Source organism: Coregonus lavaretus (assembly GCF_964263955.1).
Source record: "Coregonus lavaretus genome assembly, chromosome: 37".
NCBI lineage: Eukaryota > Metazoa > Chordata > Actinopteri > Salmoniformes > Salmonidae > Coregonus > Coregonus lavaretus.
In genome coordinates, this window is record NC_140024.1 from 20,359,806 (window position 1) to 20,383,191 (window position 23,386).

At 44.8% G+C, this 23,386-nt stretch overlaps 1 protein-coding gene across 1 annotated transcript; it reads left to right on the forward strand.

The window, feature by feature from the left end:
• Positions 1 to 153: 153 nt before the first annotated feature.
• LOC311111198 (threonine--tRNA ligase 1, cytoplasmic-like) lies at positions 154 to 23,228 on the forward strand (the record flags this gene model as incomplete). The annotated part of the gene is made up of 19 exons (XM_084153901.1): positions 154 to 492; positions 955 to 1,071; positions 1,248 to 1,435; positions 1,674 to 1,797; positions 1,895 to 2,019; positions 2,170 to 2,287; positions 2,463 to 2,527; positions 3,828 to 3,906; positions 4,014 to 4,160; positions 5,613 to 5,711; positions 5,937 to 6,103; positions 11,105 to 11,267; positions 11,490 to 11,627; positions 11,770 to 11,847; positions 11,957 to 12,057; positions 12,431 to 12,535; positions 14,242 to 14,314; positions 22,010 to 22,124; positions 22,375 to 23,228. The coding sequence occupies 19 exons, from the start codon at positions 154 to 156 to the stop codon at positions 22,521 to 22,523; spliced, it is 2,490 nt and encodes an 829-aa protein (XP_084010027.1). The 3' UTR covers positions 22,524 to 23,228.
• Positions 23,229 to 23,386: the final 158 nt, after the last annotated feature.

The following is a 23,386-nucleotide window of genomic DNA, read 5'->3' on the forward strand; positions in this document are numbered from 1 at the left end:
ACTATGTATGTGGCTTTTACAATAGCAGCATCAAGCTGACGTTAACTGATCAAAATGTGAACGTTACAACACAAAACTAAAGCGCAAGAGGGCGCTATGACTCTCCATTCCCATTCACTGTTGACGACAGGAGGACCCAATTCCCACTTGCTGATGAAAGAGAAGGGTAATTTAAAGATGGCGGAGTGCATGGCAGCACGTTTGGCCGCGCAAGAGGAGCAGATAAAGCTCCTCACTCGGGAATTTAGCATCTTACGAGACGGGCTAAATGGTGGTCCAGACGTAGCCAGCATTCTCGCCAGTTCTCCGGAGCTGGAGAGCTTACGGAGCGAGAATGAGAAGCTCAAATTTCGTCTCGTGCACCTCCGCCGGGGTCTCCAGGAAGAGCGAGGGAGGGAGGGACAGGGCAAGGGGGGCACAAACAAAGGCCAGGAGAAAACAGGGAAAGAACAACAACAACAACCAAAGAACCGCAATGCTGATAATAATAAGGTAGCTAGATAACCACCTTAGTGCATGTATAATTGTGTGGTTGTTGTATGTGGCATACAGCTTGCTGTCCTAGTCCAGCTAGTAGTAGCCTAGGCAGCCTATAGTGTTCGCTAGATACATTATCCAGCCATCTGCCAGATAATAATAGGGTTGTCACTAGCTTCCATGGCCACAAAGTAATAATTATGCCTAAACCCCTCCCATTTCTACAATTGATCTTATTAACATTTTATTTTAAACCTAAACACACTGCCAACCTTATGCCTAACCCTCCCCTGCCCTATGGTCTCGAAATAGGTTGACAGCTCTGTGTGTAGTCCACTGAACATGCTTATGGAATATCATATGGATATAAGACCACAGTTCTTTCTTGTGGTTTACACTAAGTTGAACGCCAATGACAATATTTGCATGTTTTTGTTCACCTATAAACGAAACCTTTGATTTTGCACATCTGTGCAGGCAGCAACTCATGAGACCAAACCTGCTGCTCATAAGAACAACAAGAAGGAGAAGCCAGAGAACAACAATAAAGAGAAGCCAGAGAAGGCACAGGGAGGAGGGGGCGGTGGCAGAGAGGTAATAATTAGGAACATTACCTCCTGAAGGTCCAAAATCCCATCCATCTATTCTAGAATTCCCATGCATGCAATCAAGCTTCCCTTCAAAGTTGTGCAATATATTTACCAATACCCAAATAATTCCCCCAGTTGCTTTCCCTAAGTTCCTATAAATCACCATGTTACTCTTTCCAGCTGAAACCGTGGCCTGGCTACATCTCGGAGCGCATGCAGCTGTATGAGGAGCTGAAAAAGGAGAGTGATGCCCTGCTGGCCAGGAGAGCTGCAGACAGCCAGCCCATCACTGTGGAGCTGCCAGATGGACGCAGGGTGGAGGGTCAGGCATGGGTCACTACCCCCTACCAGCTGGCCTGTGGCATCAGGTGAGGGATCTGGAGCTTATCTTGGACCATGATATCCCGGTCCCATATCTTTTTGTGCTGTGCAGTCAACTCCTATGGCCATTGTCATGGCAAAAACGGCAGCATAGACAAACCTGGGACCAGGTTAGGAGGACCATGATGTTACTGGGAGACATCAGTTGCACCCTCTGTCTTTGCCATTGTTTGTATCAGCACATGAGAACTATGTGGTGATGGTGGTATATCGTATTTCTCTCAGTCAGGGCCTGGCTGACAATGCAGTGATTTCCCGGGTGAACGGGGACCTGTGGGACATGGACAGACCTCTGGAGAAGAGCTGCTCACTGGAGATCCTGCGCTTTGACAATGACGATGCCCAGGCTGTGAGTATAATGTGCCCTTTGGGCTATTGTACTCTCTAATCTCTATAGTCTTTGTTCTTGGAGGTAGTAACAGAGATGTTTCCGCTCCTTGTTTCAGGTATACTGGCACTCCAGTGCTCACATCCTTGGTGAGGCCATGGAGCGTTTCTATGGAGGCTGTCTGTGTTATGGACCACCCATTGAGAATGGCTTCTACTATGACATGTTCCTCGATGGACCCCAGTAAGCATCTATCATTGTTAAGAAAAAAACAGGCTTCCAGTCTCCTTTATAAAAGAATGAGCAGAAATGATACAGAGCTGGTGTAGTGAGTAGCCAATGACATGTGTTGTTACTGAGGGTTCTGTTTGACCTGTGTCCTGTCCTGGCCAGGGGGGTTTCGAGTACAGAGTTTGACTACCTGGAGGCACTGTGCAAGGCTGTGGTGAAGGAGAAACAGCCCTTCGAGAGGCTGGAGGTCAGCAAGGAGACCCTACTGAAGATGTTCAAGGTGAAAGGAGAGGACCGCTACACTGCACTACATTGGCATCTCTCCACCCTTTGGTGAAAGATTGTAGCTCGATTATATAATGTGTTATAGATGTTTCTTATTCATTGGGGTTGTGAGTAGATGGGCAGCAATTGGTATCTATTTTTTTCCAATCTGTTTGCGTCCATATTTTCAGTACAACAAATTCAAGTGTCGCATTCTGAATGAGAAAGTCACCACACCCACTACAACAGTCTACAGGTAAGCAGCTCATGATGTTTAGTTGTAAATGACACATCACAGAATATTATTTGGTGTACGGCAAATATTCAGAAGACGGATTTATCATGTTGGTGAATTTGAAGAACAGAAATAGGACAGCACTCCGGTAAATAAACTTCAATTGAAATTTGTACTGCCGCACAAACGTTTCGTGTATGAGCCCTTCAGCGTGCAAGGCAATGGCAATCAATGTCACAACAACAAGACCACACAGGTGGGCATAATTATAAATTCAGTCAGTTTTGGCTCAATCAAGAGATCCCAGCAGAGGGAGCTGTGGGGGAAACATGACAATCAAATAAAGATCTATAGACACACAATACAAATACATTGTCAATACCTAAATGTTTTGCCTATTTATAACCTACTACAAAAAAACAAGAAAAATAACATTCCTCATTAAGGCCTGCTGGGGCAAGAGTGGTCAAGCGGTCTATCCAATATGTCTCTCTTTGGAGAAGTAATTCATCCCTCGCTCCTCCCCTACGTGGCGCTTTCACCAATTCAATGCCCATATAACGTAAGGCACTTAGTTCATGTTTATGGCTATTGAAATTCCTGTCAACGGGTGATTTATTTTTTCATCATGGTTGCGAATGGAGCTCTTATGTTCACATATCCTTGTCTTAAGTTCATGTTTGGTCTTGCCCACATAATAAACGTTACAGGAACTTTTAAGGAGATATACAACATATTTTGTGTTACATGTTATTCTACCTCAGACCTTTATCCTCTCACTGGAATGGGGATGGATAAGAGAGTTCCCTCTGATCAGTTGTGACAAGGGAAATTGCCATCAGGAATGATAGACATTAAATCCAATGCTTTTTTCTTAGGCAAATCTGACTGTACTAAACAATCAGGTAAATTTGAGTGTCTCTTATAGCAAAACCTCAGGAGGGATTCAGACGCTTTACCAAAGCTGGGGTCGCTGTGTAATATATGCCAATGTTTATTAACCACTTCCTTGATCGACCTCGAAATGGGACTGTAGGTGGACACCAAAGTTAAGAGGAAGGAGAGGGATTCCTTTGACGTGGTTGCAGTAATGCAGTCCACTGAGTTTGTCTTACTCTCAAGGGAATTTTCCAATAACTATTCTTTATACCCTCTTGTTTTGAATCGTTCACATAAATCTTTGGCATGTACATCAAATTATAAATCAGTCACAAATGCGCCTAATGCGAAGGAGTTGGCTATATGGTAAACTATTTCTTTAATGAATTTGAAGACCCTCACTGGTCCCTGCCCTGCTAAAATTAGTTATCCACTATTTTAGATGTGGGCCTTTGATTGACCTGTGTCGTGGGCCCCACGTAAGACACACAGGAAAGATTAAAGCATTGAAGATCTACAAGGTATGTGAAGCACACAGACAGATCACAATATCCAATCACTTCTTCAGCTGAAAAACAATGTCACAGTATCTCCTCTCCGCTCCATTCCTTTCCTGTAATATCGACAGAACTCTTCTACGTACTGGGAGGGCCGCTCGGACATGGAGACCCTGCAGCGTATCTACGGCATCTCCTTCCCAGACTCCAAGATGCTGAAGGAGTGGGAACGCTTTCAGGAGGAAGCTAGGAACAGAGACCATCGGAAGATTGGAAAGGTCAGTCCTCACAGTGGGGGAGTCACTTTGGGAGTTGACTGAGGAAGACTATTAGTGGGATCAGGTGTTTGGGTTTCTTCTGCACTGATATCTAAACACAACCATTGAAAGAGACCCTCAATTAATATAAGGATATAATATGTTCGTATATACTGAACAAATATATATAAACGCAACATGCAACAATTTAAAAGATTTGGCTGAATTACAGTTCATATAAGGAAATCAGTCAATTTAAATAAATAATTCATTAGGCCCTAATCTATGGATTTCACATGACTGGGCAGTGACGCAGCCATGGGTGTGCCTGGGAGGGCATAGGTCCACCCACTTGTGAGCCAGGCCAACCCAATGGGAGCCAGGCCCAGCCAATCAGAATGTGTTTTATCCCACAAAAGGGCATTGTTACAGACGGGGATCTTTTATTTCAACTCACGAAACATGGGACCAGCACTTTACATGTTGCTTTTATATTTTTGTTCAGTGTATTTTAGTGGTCACTTTTATCCAAAGTGACTTACAGAACTGTCAACATTGAAAGTAACACATCACTCTAATTTACTCTATTTTACAGACAGACCTATAAAGGCGTCAGCAAGCTTCAGTTCGGCGATCCGAACGAGTGTGCTCGCATACTCCCTTAAATACCTTCGCTTGGAAAACAAAAAAAAGTGGAAATAGTACTGTTTGGCCATTTTGAGATGCCGTAGCCAGTATACACTTCCTAAAAAAAAAGTCTGAATTAATCTAAAATAACTCAAGAACTCTGAAGAATCCCTAAAGTTGACCACTCACGGACGAAGGGGCGTATACTTTGGCTCCCAAACTTCATCTGGCCTCGGAAAAATGTGTGCCCGAACAGCCCAAAAAATACTTTCCGAAATCCAAAACGAACAAAAACATTAAGACACAATGTTTTCATAATATATGCACAAACTCTTCTGAACTGTTTCGACTGGGAAGTATGAGGACGCTTTAAGCACTGCGTGCTTAGTGTTGTTGCTTGGTTGTCCCTGTAGGGGGTGCTGTGTGTCTAACTGCATGTTGTATCAGTGAGTCATGCTATGTGAGCTCCAGCTGGTCCTCAGGCAGGCTGGATCTATCCTCCCTGTGGGAGACACAGATGGCAGCAGCCCCACGGCCCAGCCACAACTGATTAAAACACAACACTGATCTCTATATTAAACCATGGACTCACTGCTGCTTTTATTTTCATTGTTGTTAACCAGGGGGACAAAGTCTAAAGTTATTTCTGAACATGTTACTCCTAAGATGGTGTGATCCTATTCATTTAGAAGTAGAGGAAACGTCTGTGGGTGTCATTCATGGACAGATTTGCTATCGTTTGATTTAACATGTTCCCCACAGAGAGGAAGCTGCCTCACTATCTGTAACTGTCAATATCTGTGAAGTCATGAAGCTTCCTCTCTGTTTGTCTCTACTGTACGACAGGAACAGGAACTGTTTTTCTTCCATGACCTGAGCCCTGGCAGCTGCTTCTTCCTCCCGCGTGGAGCCTACCTGTACAACACACTCACTGACTTCATCAGGGTAAGACAAGACCAACCAGCCTCAACCACCTACACCTGATCCTAGCCAAAAGGCAGAGAAGCAATCCGTTCAGCTTCTGCCAAGAAACTACAATACCCACCTGTAGAATTCACTATTACAGCATGTTCATGTACTACTTTGGTACTTTATAACCATAGTAACCATTAGAATGCTGAAGTTCAGTACCACTCAGTCATGCTGTGATCTGGTGACTGTACTGTGCAGGAGGAGTACTGTAGAAGAGGTTTCCAGGAGGTGGCCTCTCCTAACATCTATAACAGTAAGCTGTGGGAGACTTCTGGCCACTGGCAGCACTACAGCGACAACATGTTCTCCTTCCCAGTGGAGCAGGACATCTTTGCACTGAAGCCCATGAACTGTCCTGGACACTGGTAGGTACATTGGTTTGTTATTGGGCCGATTTCCCGGACACATATTAAGCCTGGTCCTGGACTAAAAACCAACTCCGTGGCCTTGTGGTTAGAGTGTCCGCCCTGAGAATGGAGGGTTGGGAGTTCAATCCCCGGTCGAGTCATACCAAAGACCCAATGTGTCTGCTTGGAACTCAGCATTAAGGAGATAGATTGGGGGTAAGGCCCTGCAATAGTCTAGCGTCCTCTCCAGGGGGTGTACTTATACATCATGCTGCAGAAACAGGAGATGCAAGGCTACTTGCTTGCTTACTTACTTACTGGACTAAAAACCATGCTCAATGGAGAATATCCACTGAAATAACTTTTTACTCCAGGAATAGGCTTAATCTTTGTCTGGGAAACAGGCCCTTCCTATATGTTATTGGTTAATATGAAGGTATGATGGTTTATAAGGAAGGGACTTTCAAAGCATTTACATTACATTTTACATTTTAGTCATTTAGCAGACGCTCTTAACCAGAGCGACTTACAGGAGCAATTAGGGTTAAGTGCCTTGCTCAAGGGCACATTAACGTCATTTAGCAGACGCTCTTAGCCAGAGCGACTCACAAATTGGTGCGTTCACCCTATAGCCAGTGGGATAACCACTTTACAATTTGGGGGGGGGGGGGTTAGAAGGAATACTTTAGCCTATCCCAGGTATTCCTTAAAGAGGTGGGGTTTCAAATGTCTCCGGAAGGTGGTGAGTGACTCCGCTGTCCTGGCGTCGTGAGGGAGCTTGTTCCACCATTGGGGTGCCAGAGCAGCGAACAGTTTTGACTGGGCTGAGGGGGAGCTGTGCTTCCGCAGAGGAAGGGGAGCCAGCAGGCCAGAGGTGGATGAACGCAATGTCCTCGTTTGGGTGTAGGGACTGATCAGAGCCTGAAGGTACAGGGGTGCCGTTCCCCTCACTGCTCCAAAGGCAAGCACCATGGTCTTGTAGCGGATGCGAGCTTCAATTGGAAGCCAGTGGAGTGTGCGGAGGAGGGGGGTGACGTGAGAGAACTTGGGAAGGTTGAACACCAGACGGGCTGCGGCATTCTGGATGAGTTGTAGGGGTTTAATGGCACAGGCAGGGAGCCCAGCCAACAGCGAGTTGCAGTAGTCCAGACGGGAGATGACAAGTGCCTGGACCAGGACCTGCGCCGCTTCCTGTGTAAGGCAGGGTCGCACTCTCCGAATGTTGTAGAGCATGAACCTGCAGGAGCGGGTCACCGCCTTGATGTTGGCGGAGAACGACAGGGTGTTGTCCAGGGTCACGCCTAGGCTCTTCGCACTCTGGGAGGAGGACACAGCGGAGTTGTCTACCGTGATGGCGAGATCATGGAACGGGCAGTCCTTCCCGGGGAGGAAGAGCAGCTCCGTCTTGCCAGGGTTCAGCTTGAGGTGGTGATCCGTCATCCATACTGATATGTCTGCCAGACATGCAGAGATGCGATTCGCCACCTGGTGATCAGAAGGGGGAAAGGAGAAGATTAGTTGTGTATCGTCAGCGTAGCAATGATAGGAAAGGCCATGTGAGGATATGACAGAGCCAAGTGACTTGGTGTATAGGGAGAAAAGGAGAGGGCCCAAAACCGATCCCTGGGGGACACCAGTGGTGAGAGCACGTGGTGCGGAGACAGCTTCCCGCCACGCCACTTGGTAGGAGCGACCGGTCAGGTAGGACGCAATCCAGGAGTGAGCCGCGCCGGAGATGCCCATTTCGGAGAGGGTGGAGAGGAGGATCTGATGGTTCACAGTATCAAAGGCAGCAGACAGATCTAGAAGGACAAGAGCAGAGGAGAGAGAGTTAGCTTTAGCAGTGCGGAGAGTCTCTGTGACACAGAGAAGAGCAGTCTCAGTTGAATGACCAGTCCTGAAACCTGATTGGTTTGGATCAAGAAGGTCATTCTGAGAGAGATAGCAAGAGAGTTGGCTAAAGACGGCACGCTCAATAGTTTTGGAAAGAAAAGAAAGAAGGGATACTGGTCTGTAGTTGTTGACATCAGTGGGGTCGAGTGTTGGTTTTTTGAGAAGGGGAGTAACTCTCGCTCTCTTGAAGACGGAAGGGACATGGCCAGCGGTCAAGGATGAGTTGATCAGCGAGGTGAGGTAGGGGAGAAGGTCACCGGAGATGGTCTGGAGAAGGGAGGAGGGGATGGGGTCAAGCGGGCAGGTTGTTGGGCGGCCTGCAGTCACAAGTCGCAGGATCTTATCTGGAGAGAGAGGGGAGAAAGAAGTCAAAGCATAGGGTAGGGCAGTGTGAGCAGGACCAGCAGTGTCATTAGGCTTAACAAACAAGGATCGGATGTCGTCAACCTTCTTTTCAAAGTGGTTGACGAAGTCATCCACAGAGAGAGAGGAGGGGGGGAGGGGGGGGGGAGGATTCAGGAGGGAGGAAAATGTGGCAAAGAGCTTCCTAGGGTTAGAGGCAGATGCTTGGAATTTAGAGTGGTAGAAGGTGGCCTTAGCAGCAGAAACAGATGAAGAAAATGTAGAGAGGAGGGAGTGAAAAGATGCCAGGTCGGCAGGGAATTTAGTTTTCTTCCATTTCCGCTCCGCTGCCCGGAGCTCTGTTCTGTGAGCTCGCAATGAGTCATCAAGCCACGGAGCTGGAGGGGAGGACCGAGCCGGCCGTGAGGATAGGGGACACAGAGAGTCAAAGGATGCAGAAAGGGAGGAGAGGAGGGTTGAGGAGGCAGAATCAGGAGATTGGAGGGAGAAGGATTGAGCAGAGGGAAGAGATGATAGGATGGAAGAGGAGAGAGTAGTGGGAGAGAGAGAGCGAAGGTTGCGGCGGCGCATTACCATCTGTGTAGGGGCAGAGTGAGTAGTGTGGGAGGAGAGTGAGAGAGAAAAGGAAACAAAGTAGTGGTCGGAGACTTGGAGGGGAGTTGCAGTGAGATTAGTAGAGGAGCAGCATCTAGTGAAGATGAGGTCAAGCGTATTGCCTGCCTTGTGAGTAGGGGGGGACGGTGAGAGGGTGAGGTCAAAAGAGGAGAGGAGTGGAAAGAAGGAGGCAGAGAGAAATGAGTCAAATGTGGACATAGGGAGGTTGAAATCCCCCAAAACTGTGAGGGGTGAGCCATCCTCAGGGAAGGAACTTATCAAGGCGTCAAGCTCATTGATGAACTCTCCAAGGGAACCTGGAGGGCGATAGATGACAAGGATATTAAGCTTAAATGGGCTAGTGACTGTGACAGCATGGAATTCAAATGAGGAGATAGACAGATGGGTTAGGGGAAAAATTGAGAATGTCCACTTGGGAGAGATGAGGATTCCTGTACCACCACCCCTCTGACCAGATGCTCTCGGGGTATGCGAGAACACATGGTCAGACGAGGAGAGAGCAGTAGGAGTAGCGGTGTTTTCAGTGGTGATCCATGTTTCCGTCAGCGCCAGGAAGTCGAGGGACTGGAGGTTGGCATAGGCTGGGATGAAGTCAGCTTTGTTGGCAGCAGAACGGCAGTTCCAGAGGCTGCCTGCGACCTGGAACTCCACGTGGGTGGTGCGTGCAGGGACCACCAAATTGGAGAGGCAGCAGCCACGCGGTGTGGTGCGTTTGTGTAGCCTGTGCAGAGAGGAGAGAACAGGGATAGGCAGAGGCATAGTTGACAGGCTGTAGCAAATGGCTACAAAAATGCAGAGGAGATCGGAATGAAATGGGCTAAGCATCTGGGAGTGGAGAGAGCAGGGCCTCCCTCACCAAATCTTCTAGCTCGGAAACTAAAATTGTTTCACTGAACCACCCGAACAAAAACTCTCCCAACTTCCGCCTTTGGAAATCAGAATTGTTGTGAACCACAGCGGTTCAATGTTTAAAGGAGTAGACTCAACCCACTTTGTTCAGCTAGCCAACTATGACTCCATAGCCAACTAGCAGACTAGCATCCAATAACAATAACACACCGTTTAGCGCCAACACTTGGTCACAACAAACCACCAATATTGTGATATCACACTAAACAGATCATTCGTGTCTGTGTCAAGTTCCTTATATGACGCAGCAATGATTAGACGTTGGCTAGCTAGGACAAGTAAATTGTGGTTAGCTACTACAGTACAGCCAAATGGTCATGTTGGGTAGCTAGCAATGGCCACTGTGTCGACTCTGTTTGAAGAACGGCTAGCTAGCTAGCTTCGTGCTACAGCTGGCACGGCCGAGGACACTGCCAGGACACAGTAACTACCCACAACAACCCACGAAGCCTAGCTATGACGCCGTAGCCAACCTGCAAGCTAGCATCCATTAACACACAACTTAGCATCAACACCTGGCCACAACAAACTGCCAAGAGTGTGTCAGCACACCAAACAGACAATTCAAGTCCGTGTCGAGTTCCCTTCACAACGCAGCAAAAAAATAAAAATAAATAAATAAATAATAATAATAATAATAATTAAACGTTGGAACCAGCTCTCCAGCGTTGCTAATCGTTACCAATAGCTACCCGCTAGCTAGCTAGCCTCGTGCCTCGATACTAGTCCACAATTACCTATGGAAAGCTACTACAACCACAATACTAACCTACAATAAATTCAATACCTAACTACAGCTAGCTACCTACCTACGATCTAATACATGGTTAAGCAAAAGTTAAACGTTGGGTAGGAGTACATTACCGTTGGAACCAGCTCTCCAGCGTTGCTAATCGTTACCAATAGCTACCCGCTAGCTAGCTAGCCTCATGCCTCGAAACTAACCCACAAATTACCCACGGAAAGCTACAATAACAACAATACTAACCTACAATAAATACAATACCTAACTACAGCTAACTACCTACCTACGATCTAATACATGGTTAAGCTTTACTCAACACTATATGTAGCTTACCCCTACTTACCTACTTACCTACTTACCTCCAGCCAGAGAAAAACACGTCCTCTTTTATGTAACCTTAACTCCTCCCATTGCTTCAACGGCATATCTTATCTTCCATCACCCTCTCTTTCCGTCCACCTTCTCCTGGATCCTCCCATCCTCTTCTTCCTCAGTCTGATGTTCAGCCACAGGCCTCGGTCGTGGAGGGAGCTGCCTCTGAGACTGGCTGATTTCGGGGTGCTCCATAGGAATGAGCTTTCAGGGACACTGACCGGCCTTACGAGGGTGCGCCGCTTCCAACAGGATGACGCTCACATCTTCTGCACAATGGAACAGGTAGGTGACCAGACCAGCTATGGCTATTGAAGAGGAACATCTTATTAAAGTAGCTAGGTACCAGGGTTGTGGTCAATTCCATTTCAATTCAGGAAGTAAATAGACATCTTTGTTCCAATTTTCCTCATTGCTTCTTGAAATGGAATTGACCCCAACCCTGCTGGGTACTTAACCTCCTTGCCATTCAGATTACCCTCTGTATTCCCTTGCTCTCTCCTGCAGATTGAGTCTGAGATGAAGGGCTGTCTGGACTTCCTCCGCTGTGTCTACGATGTCTTTGGCTTCTCTTTCCAGCTGCACCTCTCAACCCGTCCAGAGAAGTACCTAGGGGATATCGCTGTCTGGAACCAGGCTGAGAAGGTAGAATTAAACATGCGTGCGTGTCCATGAAATATTCCTGAAATGTCACATAGAGAAACATCATTTAAAGAAAGAATGACTCTCACGAAATGACCCAGAATATATTTTAAATGTATGTTAATTGATTCCCTCTATTTGAAAGCAACTGGAAAACAGCCTGAATGAGTTTGGGGAGCCATGGAAACTAAACCCCGGAGACGGTGCTTTCTATGGACCCAAGGTTTGTATTACAACCACTGATATTTCCTTGCTATATATTTTCTTCACCCCTTCAATTAAATAAGGTCTAGAAACTCTCAGGAAGTAATACTTTTGTTGTGCCATTTCAGATTGACATTAAGATCAAAGATGCTATTGGCCGGTATCATCAATGTGCAACCATTCAGCTGGACTTCCAGCTTCCCATCCGCTTTAACCTGACCTTTGTGGGGTGAGTGAGTCACCTAATCAAACTAGTCGTGACACAATGCTGAGTCTGTATCCTGGAGGCAAGATTAGTCATTAATCCCTCCTTCAATACGAGTTCTCACCTGAACACTTTGTACTAGAAAGTTGATTTAAAAGTCCTTAAAATAATTTTATTTCAAGTAGTTTAATGAGGTAGAGAACATTATGAAGATCTATAAACAACTGTATAAATTATATTCATAAAGGTCATACCAGTCACACTTTTTTATCTCAATGAGACTAACCTTTACAAATAAAGGTTGAATAAATAATGTTTAAATAAGTAGTTGTAATTGAACATGAAGTGGTGCTGTGACTGATAGTGATGTTTAACCTGTTAACCCTGTGACATGCAGGAAGGAGGGGGATGACAAAGTGAGGCCTGTCATCATCCACCGGGCCATTCTAGGCTCTGTGGAGAGGATGATAGCCATCCTGACTGAGAACTATGCAGGGAAATGGTGAGTAGCAAACATAAGATTCAATCATAGACTGGAAAATGTCATGTACAGTGGGGAGAACAAGTATGTGATACACTGCCGATTTTGCAGGTTTTCCTACTTACAAAGCATGTAGAGGTCTGTAATTTTTATCATAGGTACACTTCAACTGTGAGAGACGGAATCTAAAACAAAAATCCAGAAAATCACATTGTATGATTTTTAAGTAATTAATTTGCATTTTATTGCATGACATAAGTATTTGATCACCTACCAACCAGTAAGAATTCCGGCTCTCGCAGACCTGTTAGTTTTTCTTTAAGAAGCTCTCCTGTTCTCCACTCATTACCTGTATTAACTGCATCTGTTTGAACTCGTTACCTGTATAAAAGACACCTGTCCACACACTCAATCAAACAGACTCCAACCTCTCCACAATGGCCAAGACCAGAGAGCCGTGTAAGGACATCAGGGATAAAATTGTAGACCTGCACAAGGCTGGGATGGGCTATAGGACAATAGGCAAGCAGCTTGGTGAGAAGGCAACAACTGTTGGCGCAATTATTAGAAAATGGAAGAAGTTCAAGATGACGGTCAATCACCCTCAGTCTGGGGCTCCATGCAAGATCTCACCTCGTGGGGCATCAATGATCATGAGGAAGGTGAGGGATCAGCCCAGAACTACACGGCAGGACCTGGTCAATGACCTGAAGAGAGCTGGGACCACAGTCTCAAAGAAAACCATTAGTAACACATTACGCTGTCATGGATTAAAATCCTGCAGTGCACGCAAGGTCCCCCTGCTCAAGCCAGCGCATATCCAGGCCCGTCTGAAGTTTGCCATTGACCATCTAGATGATCCAGAGGAGGAATGGGAGAAGGTCATGTGGTCTGATGAGACAAAAATAGAGCTTTTTGGTCTAAACTCCACTCACCGTGTTTGGAGGAAGAAGAAGGATGAGTACAACCCCAAGAACACCATCCCAACCGTGAAGCATGGAGGTGGAAACATCATTCTTTGGGGATGCTTTTCTGCAAAGGGGACAGGACGACTGCACCGTATTGAGGGGAGGATGGATGGGGCCATGTATCGCGAGATCTTGGCCAACAACCTCCTTCCCTCAGTAAGCGCATTGAAGATGGGTCGTGGCTGGGTCTTCCAGCATGACAAAGACCCGAAACACACAGCCAGGGCAACTAAGGAGTGGCTCCGTAAGAAGCATCTCAAGGTCCTGGAGTGGCCTAGCCAGTCTCCAGACCTGAACCCAATAGAAAATCTTTGGAGGGTGCTGAAAGTCCGTATTGCCCAGCGACAGCCCCGAAACCTGAAGGATCTGGAGAAGTTCTGTATTGAGGAGTGGGCCAAAATCCCTGCTGCAGTGAGTGCAAACCTGGTCAAGACCTACAGGAAACGTATGATCTCTGTAATTGCAAACAAAGGTTTCTGTACCAAATATTCAGTTCTGCTTTTCTGATGTATCAAATACTTATGTCATGCAATAAAATGCAAATTAATTACTTAAAAATCATACAATGTGATTTTCTGGATTTTTGTTTTAGATTCCATCTCTCACAGTTGAAGTGTACCTATGATAAAAATTACAGACCTCTACATGCTTTGTAAGTAGGAAAACCTGCAAAATCGGCAGGTTATCAAATACTTGTTCTCCCCACTGTATATAGTGTTTTGATTTGCTACTTATCCAGCCATAATGTTTCTTCTCCAGGCCCCTCTGGCTGTCTCCACGTCAGGTGATGTTTGTGCCTGTCAACCCTACCTGTGAAGAATATGCCAAGAGGGTAAGCCTTCTATCTCCCAAACTTGTCTTCCTTTCATATTTCTACAGTTTATGATCAGGGCCGAATTAAGAAATCATAGGCCCTCCCCCCTTCCCGGTACACCATCATTTTCTGTGAACAAATCTGTGTACCAAGATGCAAATTCGATGCATGGTACATTTACTGTTGAAGAAAAGCCTCTTTATAGTAAAGCCATAATAACGTTTGCCATGTGGCATAGGCACAGTTGAGCAGAGGCAGTTCCTCATCATTTACATGACCGAATCTTTTTGAATACCACACAAATGACTGAAATGAGTGGCTACTCTGACTGACAAACTGAGATCAATCTGGTCTTGAATTCAAACAAACAATAGCCCAGGCCAATGAAACGACAAACAGATTGTACGATATTAGGAGGATATATATATATATATATATATATATACACACACACACACACACACACACACACACACACACACACACACACACACACACAGTAGGCTACTAAATAACATTTCCAGTGGCACACTGACTCACCTAATGAAGATTAAACCATAAGCTACTCACTGCAAAAGCCAAACCGACAGCTGCAACCAACCATAGAAATATAATCCATAGATGGCAGTTCCCATTCAAGTCAGGACTGGCATCCATTGCTAGTGTAGCCATGAGTTTAACAGTCAAATTGCCAGGGTAAGAGGTTACAAAACCCTTCTATGGATTATATGTCTATGGCCACAATGCAACAAGCTGTATATTTGGTGCGCATGCTCCCAAACTGCAGCCTTTGTGACTGTAGGCATACCAGTAACTGCCAAAATAAAGGAAACATTTGAGTAAATGAGGAATACATTTTTACATTTACATTTGTTATGGTGTGGGGTGCAGTTTCCTGGCATAATTTAGGTCCACTTGTAAAATCTATGGCAAGGCGCATTGAAGCTGTTCTGGCAGCTCGTGGTGGCCCAACACACTTTTAAGACACTTTGTGTTGGTGTTTCCTTTATTTTGGCAGATACCTGTATGTGCATGTGATAAATTAATCTGGTTAATTTTTATTAACTATTGATCCGCTATGGTTAAATTATGCTCTGTGGTGTATTTTGAACATTGAGAGTGGGCTCCTGTGGTTGGATAAAAAAAAAAGTGTGTGTGTATGTATGTATGTATATATATATATATATATATATATATATATATATATATATATATATATATATATATATATATATATATATATATATATATCATACAGTGGGGAAAAAAAGTATTTAGTCAGCCACCAATTGTGCAAGTTCTCCCACTTAAAAAGATGAGAGGCCTGTAATTTTCATCATAGGTACACGTCACCTATGACAGACAAATTGAGAAAAAAAATCCAGGAAATCACATTTTTAATGAATTTATTTGCAAATTATGGTGGAAAATAAGTATTTGGTCACCTACAAACAAGCAAGATTTCCGGCTCTCACAGACCTGTAACTTCTTCTTTAAGAGGCTCCTCTGGCCTCCACTCGTTACCTGTGTTAATGGCACCTGTTTGAACTTGTTATCAGTATAAAAGACACCTGTCCACAACCTCAAACAGTCACACTCCAAACTCCACTATGGCCAAGACCAAAGAGCTGTCAAAGGACACCAGAAACACAATTGTAGACCTGCACCAGGCTGGGAAGACTGAATCTGCAATAGGTAAGCAGCTTGGTTTGAAGAAATCAACTGTGGGAGCAATTATTAGGAAATGGAAGACATACAAGACCACTGATAATCTCCCTCGATCTGGGGCTCCACGCAAGATCTCACCCTGTGGGGTCAAAATGATCACAAGAACGGTGAGCAAAAATCCCAGAACCACACAGGGGGACCTAGTGAATGACCTGCAGAGAGCTGGGACCAAAGTAACAAAGCCTACCATCAGTAACACACTACGCCGCCAGGGACTCAAATCCTGCAGTGCCAGACATGTCCCCCTGCTTAAGCCAGTACATGTCCAGGCCTGTCTGAAGTTTGCTAGAGTGCATTTGGATGATCCAGAAGAGGATTGGGAGAATGTCATATGGTCAGATGAAACCAAAATATAACTTTTTGGTCAAATCTCAACTCGTCGTTTTTGGAGGACAAAGAATGCTGAGTTGCATCCAAAGAACACCATACCTACTGTGAAGCATGGGGGTGGAAACATCATGCTTTGGGGCTGTTTTTCTGCAAAGGGACCAGGACGACTGATCCGTGTAAAGAAAAGAATGAATGGGGCCATGTATCGTGAGATTTTGAGTGAAAACCTCCTTCCATCAGCAAGGGCATTGAAGATGAAACGTGGCTGGGTCTTTCAGCATGACAATGATCCCAAACACACCGCCCGGGCAACGAAGGAGTGGCTTCGTAAGAAGCATTTCAAGGTCCTGGAGTGGCCTAGCCAGTCTCCAGATCTCAACCCCATGGAAAATCTTTGGACGGAGTTGAAAGTCCGTGTTGCCCAGCGACAGCCCCAAAACATCACTGCTCTAGAGGAGATCTGCATGGAGGAATGGGCCAAAATACCAGCAACAGTGTGTGAAAACCTTGTGAAGACTTACAGAAAACGTTTGACCTGTGTCATTGCCAACAAAGGGTATATAACAAAGTATTGAGAAACTTTTGTTATTGACCAAATACTTATTTTCCATCATAATTTGCAAATAAATTCATAAAAAATCCTACAATGTGATTTTTTGGAATTTTTTTCCTAATTTTGTCTGTCATAGTTGATGTGTACCTATGATGAAAATTACAGGCCTCTCTCATCTTTTTAAGTGGGAGAACTTGCACATTTGGTGGCTGACTAAATACTTTTTTTCCCCACTGTACACTGAACAAAAATATAAATGCAACAATTTAAAAGATTTTGCAGAGTAACAGTTCAAATAAGGAAATCAGTCATTTCAAATAAAATCATTAGGCCCTAATCTATGGATTGCACATGACTGGGAATACAAATATGCATCTGTTGGTCGCAGATACAGTGCATTCGGAAAGTATTCAGACCCTTTGACTTTTTCCACATTTTGTTAGGATACAGCCTTTTATTCTAAAATGTATTTAAAAAATGTCCCTCATCGATCTACACACAATACCCCATAATGACGAAGCGAAAACAGGTTTTTAGAACGTTTTGCAAATGTATTAAAAATAAAACAGCAGATACCTTATTTACATAAGTATTCAGACTCTTTGCTATGAGACTCGAAATTGAGCTCAGGTGTATCCTGTTTCCATTGATCATCCTTGAGATGTTTCTACAACTTGATTGGAGTCCACCTGTGGTAAATTCAATTGATTGGACACGTTTTGGAAAGGCACACAGCTGTCTATATAAGGTCCCACAGTTGACCATGCATGTCAGAGCAAAAACCAAAAAGAGCAATCGGGGGAGAAGGGCCTTGGTCAGGGAGGTGACCAAGAACCCGACGGTCACTCTGACAGAGCTCCAGAGTTCGTCTGTGGAGATGGGAGAACCTTCCAGAAGGACAACTATCTCTGCAGCACTCCACCAATAAGGCCTTTATGGTAGAGTGGCCATACGGAAGCCACTCCTCAGTAAAAGGCACATGACAGCCCGCTTGGAGTTTGCCTAAAGGACTCAGACCATGAGAAAAAATATTCTCTGTTCTGATGAAACCAAGATTGAACTCTTTGGCCTGAGTGCCAAGCGTCACGTCAGGAGGAAACCTGGCACCATCCCTACGGTGAAGCGTGGTGGTGGCAGCATCATGCTGTGGGGATGTTTTTCAGCGGCACGGACTGGGAGACTAGTCAGGATCGAGGGAAAGATGAACGGAGCAAAGTACAAAGAGATCCTTGATGAAAACCTGCTCCAGAGCACTCAGGACCTCAGACTGGGGTGAAGATTCACTTCCAACAGGACAATGACCCTAAGCACACAGCCAAGACAATGCAGGAGTGGCTTCGGGACAAGTCTCTGAATGTCCTTGAGTGGCCCAGCCAGAGCCCGGACTCGATCAAACATCTCTGGAGAGACCTGAAAATAGCTGTGCAGTGATGCTCCCCATCCAACCTGACAGAGCTTGATAGGATCTACAAACAAGAATGGGAGGAACTCCCAAAATACAGGTGTGCCACACTTGTCGCGTCATACCCAAGAAGACTTAAGGCTGTAATCGCTGCCAAAGGTGCTTCAACACTGAGTAAAGGGTCTGAATACTTTATAAAAAATTTTTTTTGCTTTGTCATTATGGGGTATTGTGTGTAAATTGATGGGGAGAAAAACAATTGAATCCTTTTTAGAATAAGGCTGTAACGTAACAAAGTGTGGAAAAAGTCAAGGGGTCTGAATAATTTCAGAATAAACTACCTTAAAAAATATATATATATACACACACTGCTCAAAAAAATAAAGGGAACACTAAAATAACACATCCTAGATCTGAATGAATGAAATAATCTTATTAAATACTTTTTTCTTTACAAAGTTGAATGTGCTGACAACAAAATCACACAAATTATCAATGGAAATCAAATTTATCAACCCATGGATGTCTGGATTTGGAGTCACCCTCAACATTAAAGTGGAATACCACACTACAGGTCCAACTTTGATGTAATGTCCTTAAAACAAGTCAAAATGAGGCTCAGTAGTGTGTGTGTGGCCTCCACGTGCCTGTATGACCTCCCTACAACGCCTGGGCATGCTCCTGATGAGGTGGCGGATGGTCTCCTGATGGATCTCCTCCCAGACCTGGACTAAAGCATCCGCCAACTCCTGGACAGTCTGTGGTGCAACGTGGCGTTGGTGGATGGAGCGAGACATGATGTCCCAGATGTGCTCAATTGGATTCAGGTCTGGGGAACGGGTGGGCCAGTCCATAGCATCAATGCCTTCCTCTTGCAGGAACTGCTGACACACTCCAGCCACATGAGGTCTAGCATTGTCTTGCATTAGGAGGAATCCAGGGCCAACCGCACCAGCATATGGTCTCACAAGGGGTCTGAGGATCTCATCTCGGTACCTAATGGCAGTCAGGCTACCTCTGGCGAGCACATGGAGGGCTGTGCGGCCCCCCAAATAAATGCCACTCCACACCATGACTGACCCACCGCCAAACCGGTCATGCTGGAGGATGTTGCAGGCAGCAGAACGTTCTCCACGGCGTCTCCAGACTCTGTCACGTGCTCAGTGTGAACCTGCTTTCATCTGTGAAGAACACAGTGCGCCAGTGGCGAATTTGCCAATCTTGGTGTTCTCTGGCAAATGCCAAACGTCCTGCACGGTGTTGGTCTGTAAGCACAACCCCCACCTGTGGATGTCGGGCCCTCATACCACCCTCATGGAGTCTGTTTCTGACCGTTTGAGCAGACACATGCACATTTGTGGCCTGCTTGAGGTCATTTTGCAGGGCTCTGGCAGTGCTCCTCCTGCTCCTCCTTGCACAAAGGCGGAGGTAGCAGTCCTGCTGCTGGGTTGTTGCCCTCCTACGGCCTCCTCCACGTCTCCTGATGTACTGGCCTGTCTCCTGGTAGCGCCTCCATGCTCTGGACTCTACGCTGACAGACACAGCAAACCTTCTTGCCACAGCTCGCATTGATGTGCCATCCTGGATGAGCTGCACTACCTGAGCAACTTGTGTGGGTTGTAGACTCCGTCTCATGCTACCACTAGAGTGAAAGCACCGCCAGCATTCAAAAGTGACCAAAACATCAGCCAGGAAGCATAGGAACTGAGAAGTGGTCTGTGGTCACCACCTGCAAAACCAGTCCTTTATTGGGGGTGTCTTGCTAATTGCCTATAATTTCCACCTGTTGTCTATTCCATTTGCACAACACGATGTGAGATGTATTGTCAATCAGTGTTGCTTCCTAAGTGGACAGTTTGATTTCACAGAAGTGTGATTGACTTGGAGTTACATTGTGTTGTTTAAGTGTTCCCTTTATTTTTTTGAGCAGTGTATATTTTAAAAAAGCAGTGAATCTGAAAACTAGTCAGTATCTGCTGTGACCACCATTTGCCTCATCCAGTGCGACACATCTCCTTCGCATAGAGTTAATCAGGCTGTTGATTGTGGCCTGTGGAATGTTCTCCCAATCCTCTTCTATGGCTGTGTGAAGTTGCTGGATATTGGCGGGAACTGGAACACGCTGTCGTACACTTTGATCCAGAGCATCCCAAACATTCTCAATGGGTGACATGTCTGGTGAGTATGCAGGCCATGGAAGAACTGGTAAATTTTCAGCTTCCAGGAATTGTGTACAGATCCTTGAGACATGGGGCCGTGCATTATCATGCTGAAACATGAGGTGATGGTGGCGGATGAAGGGCACGACAGTGCAATTTTTTTGTCCATTAAAATAACATCAAATTGATCAGAAATACAGTGTAGACATCGTTAATGTTGTAAATGGCTATTGTAGCTGGAAACGGCTGATTTAAAAAAAAAAATGGAATATCTACATAGGCGTACAGAGGCCCATTATCAGCAACCATCAGTCCTGTGTTCCAATGGCACGTTGTGTTTGCAGTCTATTCTTGTTCTGGCAGCTTCATTAAATAGTACCCGCAAAACACCAGCCTCAACATCAACAGTGAAGAGGTGACTCCGGGATGCTGACCTTCTAGGCAGAGTTGCAAAGAAAAAGCCATATCTCAGACTGACCAATAAAAATAAAAGATTAAGATGGGCAGTCTGAGATATGGCTTTTTCTTTGCAACTCTGCCTAGAAGGTCAGCATCCCGGAGTCGCCTCTTCACTGTTGACGTTGAGGCTGGTGTTTTGTGGGTACTATTTAATGAAGCTGCCAGTTGAGGACCTGTGAGGCGTCTGTTTCTCAAACTAGACACTCTAATGTATTTGTCCTCTTGCTCAGTTGTGCACCGGGGCCTCCCACTCCTCTTTCTATTCTGGTTAGAGCCAGTTTGCACTGTTCTGTGAAGGGAGTAGTACACAGCGTTGTACGAGATCTTCAGTTTCTTGGCAATTTCTCGCATGGAATAGCCTTCATTTCTCAGAACAAGAATAGACTGACGAGTTTCAGAAGAAAGTTATTTGTTTCTGGCCATTTTGAGCCTGTAATCGAACCCACAGTTGCAGATACTCAACTAGTCTCAAGAAGGCCAGTTGTATTGCTTCTTTAATCAGCACAACAGTTTTCAGCTGTGCTAACATAATTGCAAAAGGGTTTTCTAATGATCAATTTGCCTTTTAAATGCTCAACTTGAATTAGCAAACCCAACGTGCCATTGGAACACAGGACTGATGGTTGCTGATAATGGGCCACTGTACGCCTATGTAGATATTCCATTAAAAATCAGCCGTTTCCAGCTACAATAGCCATTTACAACATTAACAATGTCCACACTGTATTTCTGATCAATTTGATGTTATTTTAATGGACAAAAAAATTGCTTTTCTTTCGAAAACAAGGACATTTCTAAGTGACCCCAAACTTTTGAACGGTAGTGTATATACAGTATATTTTCTTTATTTTTTGTAAAAAAATAACTAATAATTTGCTTCCTCTTGGGCCCCCCATGGGCCTGGACCCCGGGGCTTCAGCCCCGGTAAGCCCCTGCATGAAGCTGCACATTCATCATTCCTTGAAAGTCTGTGTTTATCATGATATAAACTTACATGTCTGTTGCTAGTTCCATTTGATCAGTTAATCTTCCAGTCATTTTTGATGAATTTGTATTTACTGAGTGTTAATTCTGTCTTTCAGATGTGTAAACAGTTTGTGGAGGCCGGATTCATGGCAGACGCTGATTTCGACTCCAGTTGCCTCTTAAACAAAAAGATCCGCAACGCCCAGTTATCCCAGTACAACTTCATCCTGGGTAAGAATAGTTTGTATAGTAGATTTTTTTAGCCATTCATATATTCATGATGCCTTTTACTATCACAATGTTGTTTGCTAGTAAACCTCAAATATTTTCAGTTTTCTTCCACTGATAAAAACAACATGATTGTACTCATCACTACTGAAATGTTGTTGTTGAAAATGTGAATGTGTTAGGGCAGCTGTGTTTTCTGTGATTTGGCAGTGTGGTGACTGTGAGCTTCTCTATGTGCTTTGTGTCTTGGCAGTGGTCGGTGAGAAAGAGAAGCTGACTAACAGCGTGAACGTACGTACGAGGGACAACAAGGTTCATGGAGAGCTGTCCGTCTCTGAGGTGCTGGCTCGCCTGACCCTGTTGAAAGAGTCACGCTGCCGGAACGCTGAGGAGGAGTTCTGAGGAAAGGCAGGGTGACCACATGGTTCCCAGAAGATGACAAAATGTTTTATGCCAGATAGAATTCTGTGGTTTTCTCTGTCACAATAGATGAACAAAAGGGACATTTTGTGAATGCAAAGAGGTCTGTGTGGGAAGGATAGACATGGAAAGGGGTAGATTAAATGTATTGACATGTTTGAAAAATATACAATATTTTCTACTCACTCACTTGAAACTGACAGAGCCTTTCTGTATTTGGAGTAGTTGAATATGTATATTTCTTTGATTGTCTAATCAGTTTGAAAGAATAGTGTCAAAGTGAGAATGTATTTGGTACAGTAGTGCAGGGTTTCTCAAACTCGGCCCTTGGGTTCCACATTTTGGTTTTTGCCCTAGCACCACACAGCTGGTTGGTTATTTGAATCACCTGTGTAGTGCTAGGGCAAAAAACAAAAACTTGCACCCATGGGAAACCCTGCAGTAGTGTATGAAAGACCATGCAAGAACAGTTTTTTTGTTGTTGTTTTTTAACACTAATCTGAAGGATAGAATGTGGATGAAGGAAGATGTCATGATAAGATTATTTATTGGGTTGAGGTTGAAAGAAGGTTGCAATGTAAAACAAAGGACACTTTCTGGAAATATTAAATACAATCATGAAGTAGCTCTCTCTTGTTGGATTGTATCTTGGAATAAAATATTGACTCAACGTTTTACCTCCCCTTCATTATCTTATTGTTCATTGGAGATGCAAGTAACTACTATCATTATTCATCTGACAAAAAAACACATTTGACCCTCGAGGTCTCTGCTCTTGAATAATCTTGACATCAAGAAGTAAATTCATGCGTCTCCTTTAAATCGCCCACATTTGTGGGCGAGTC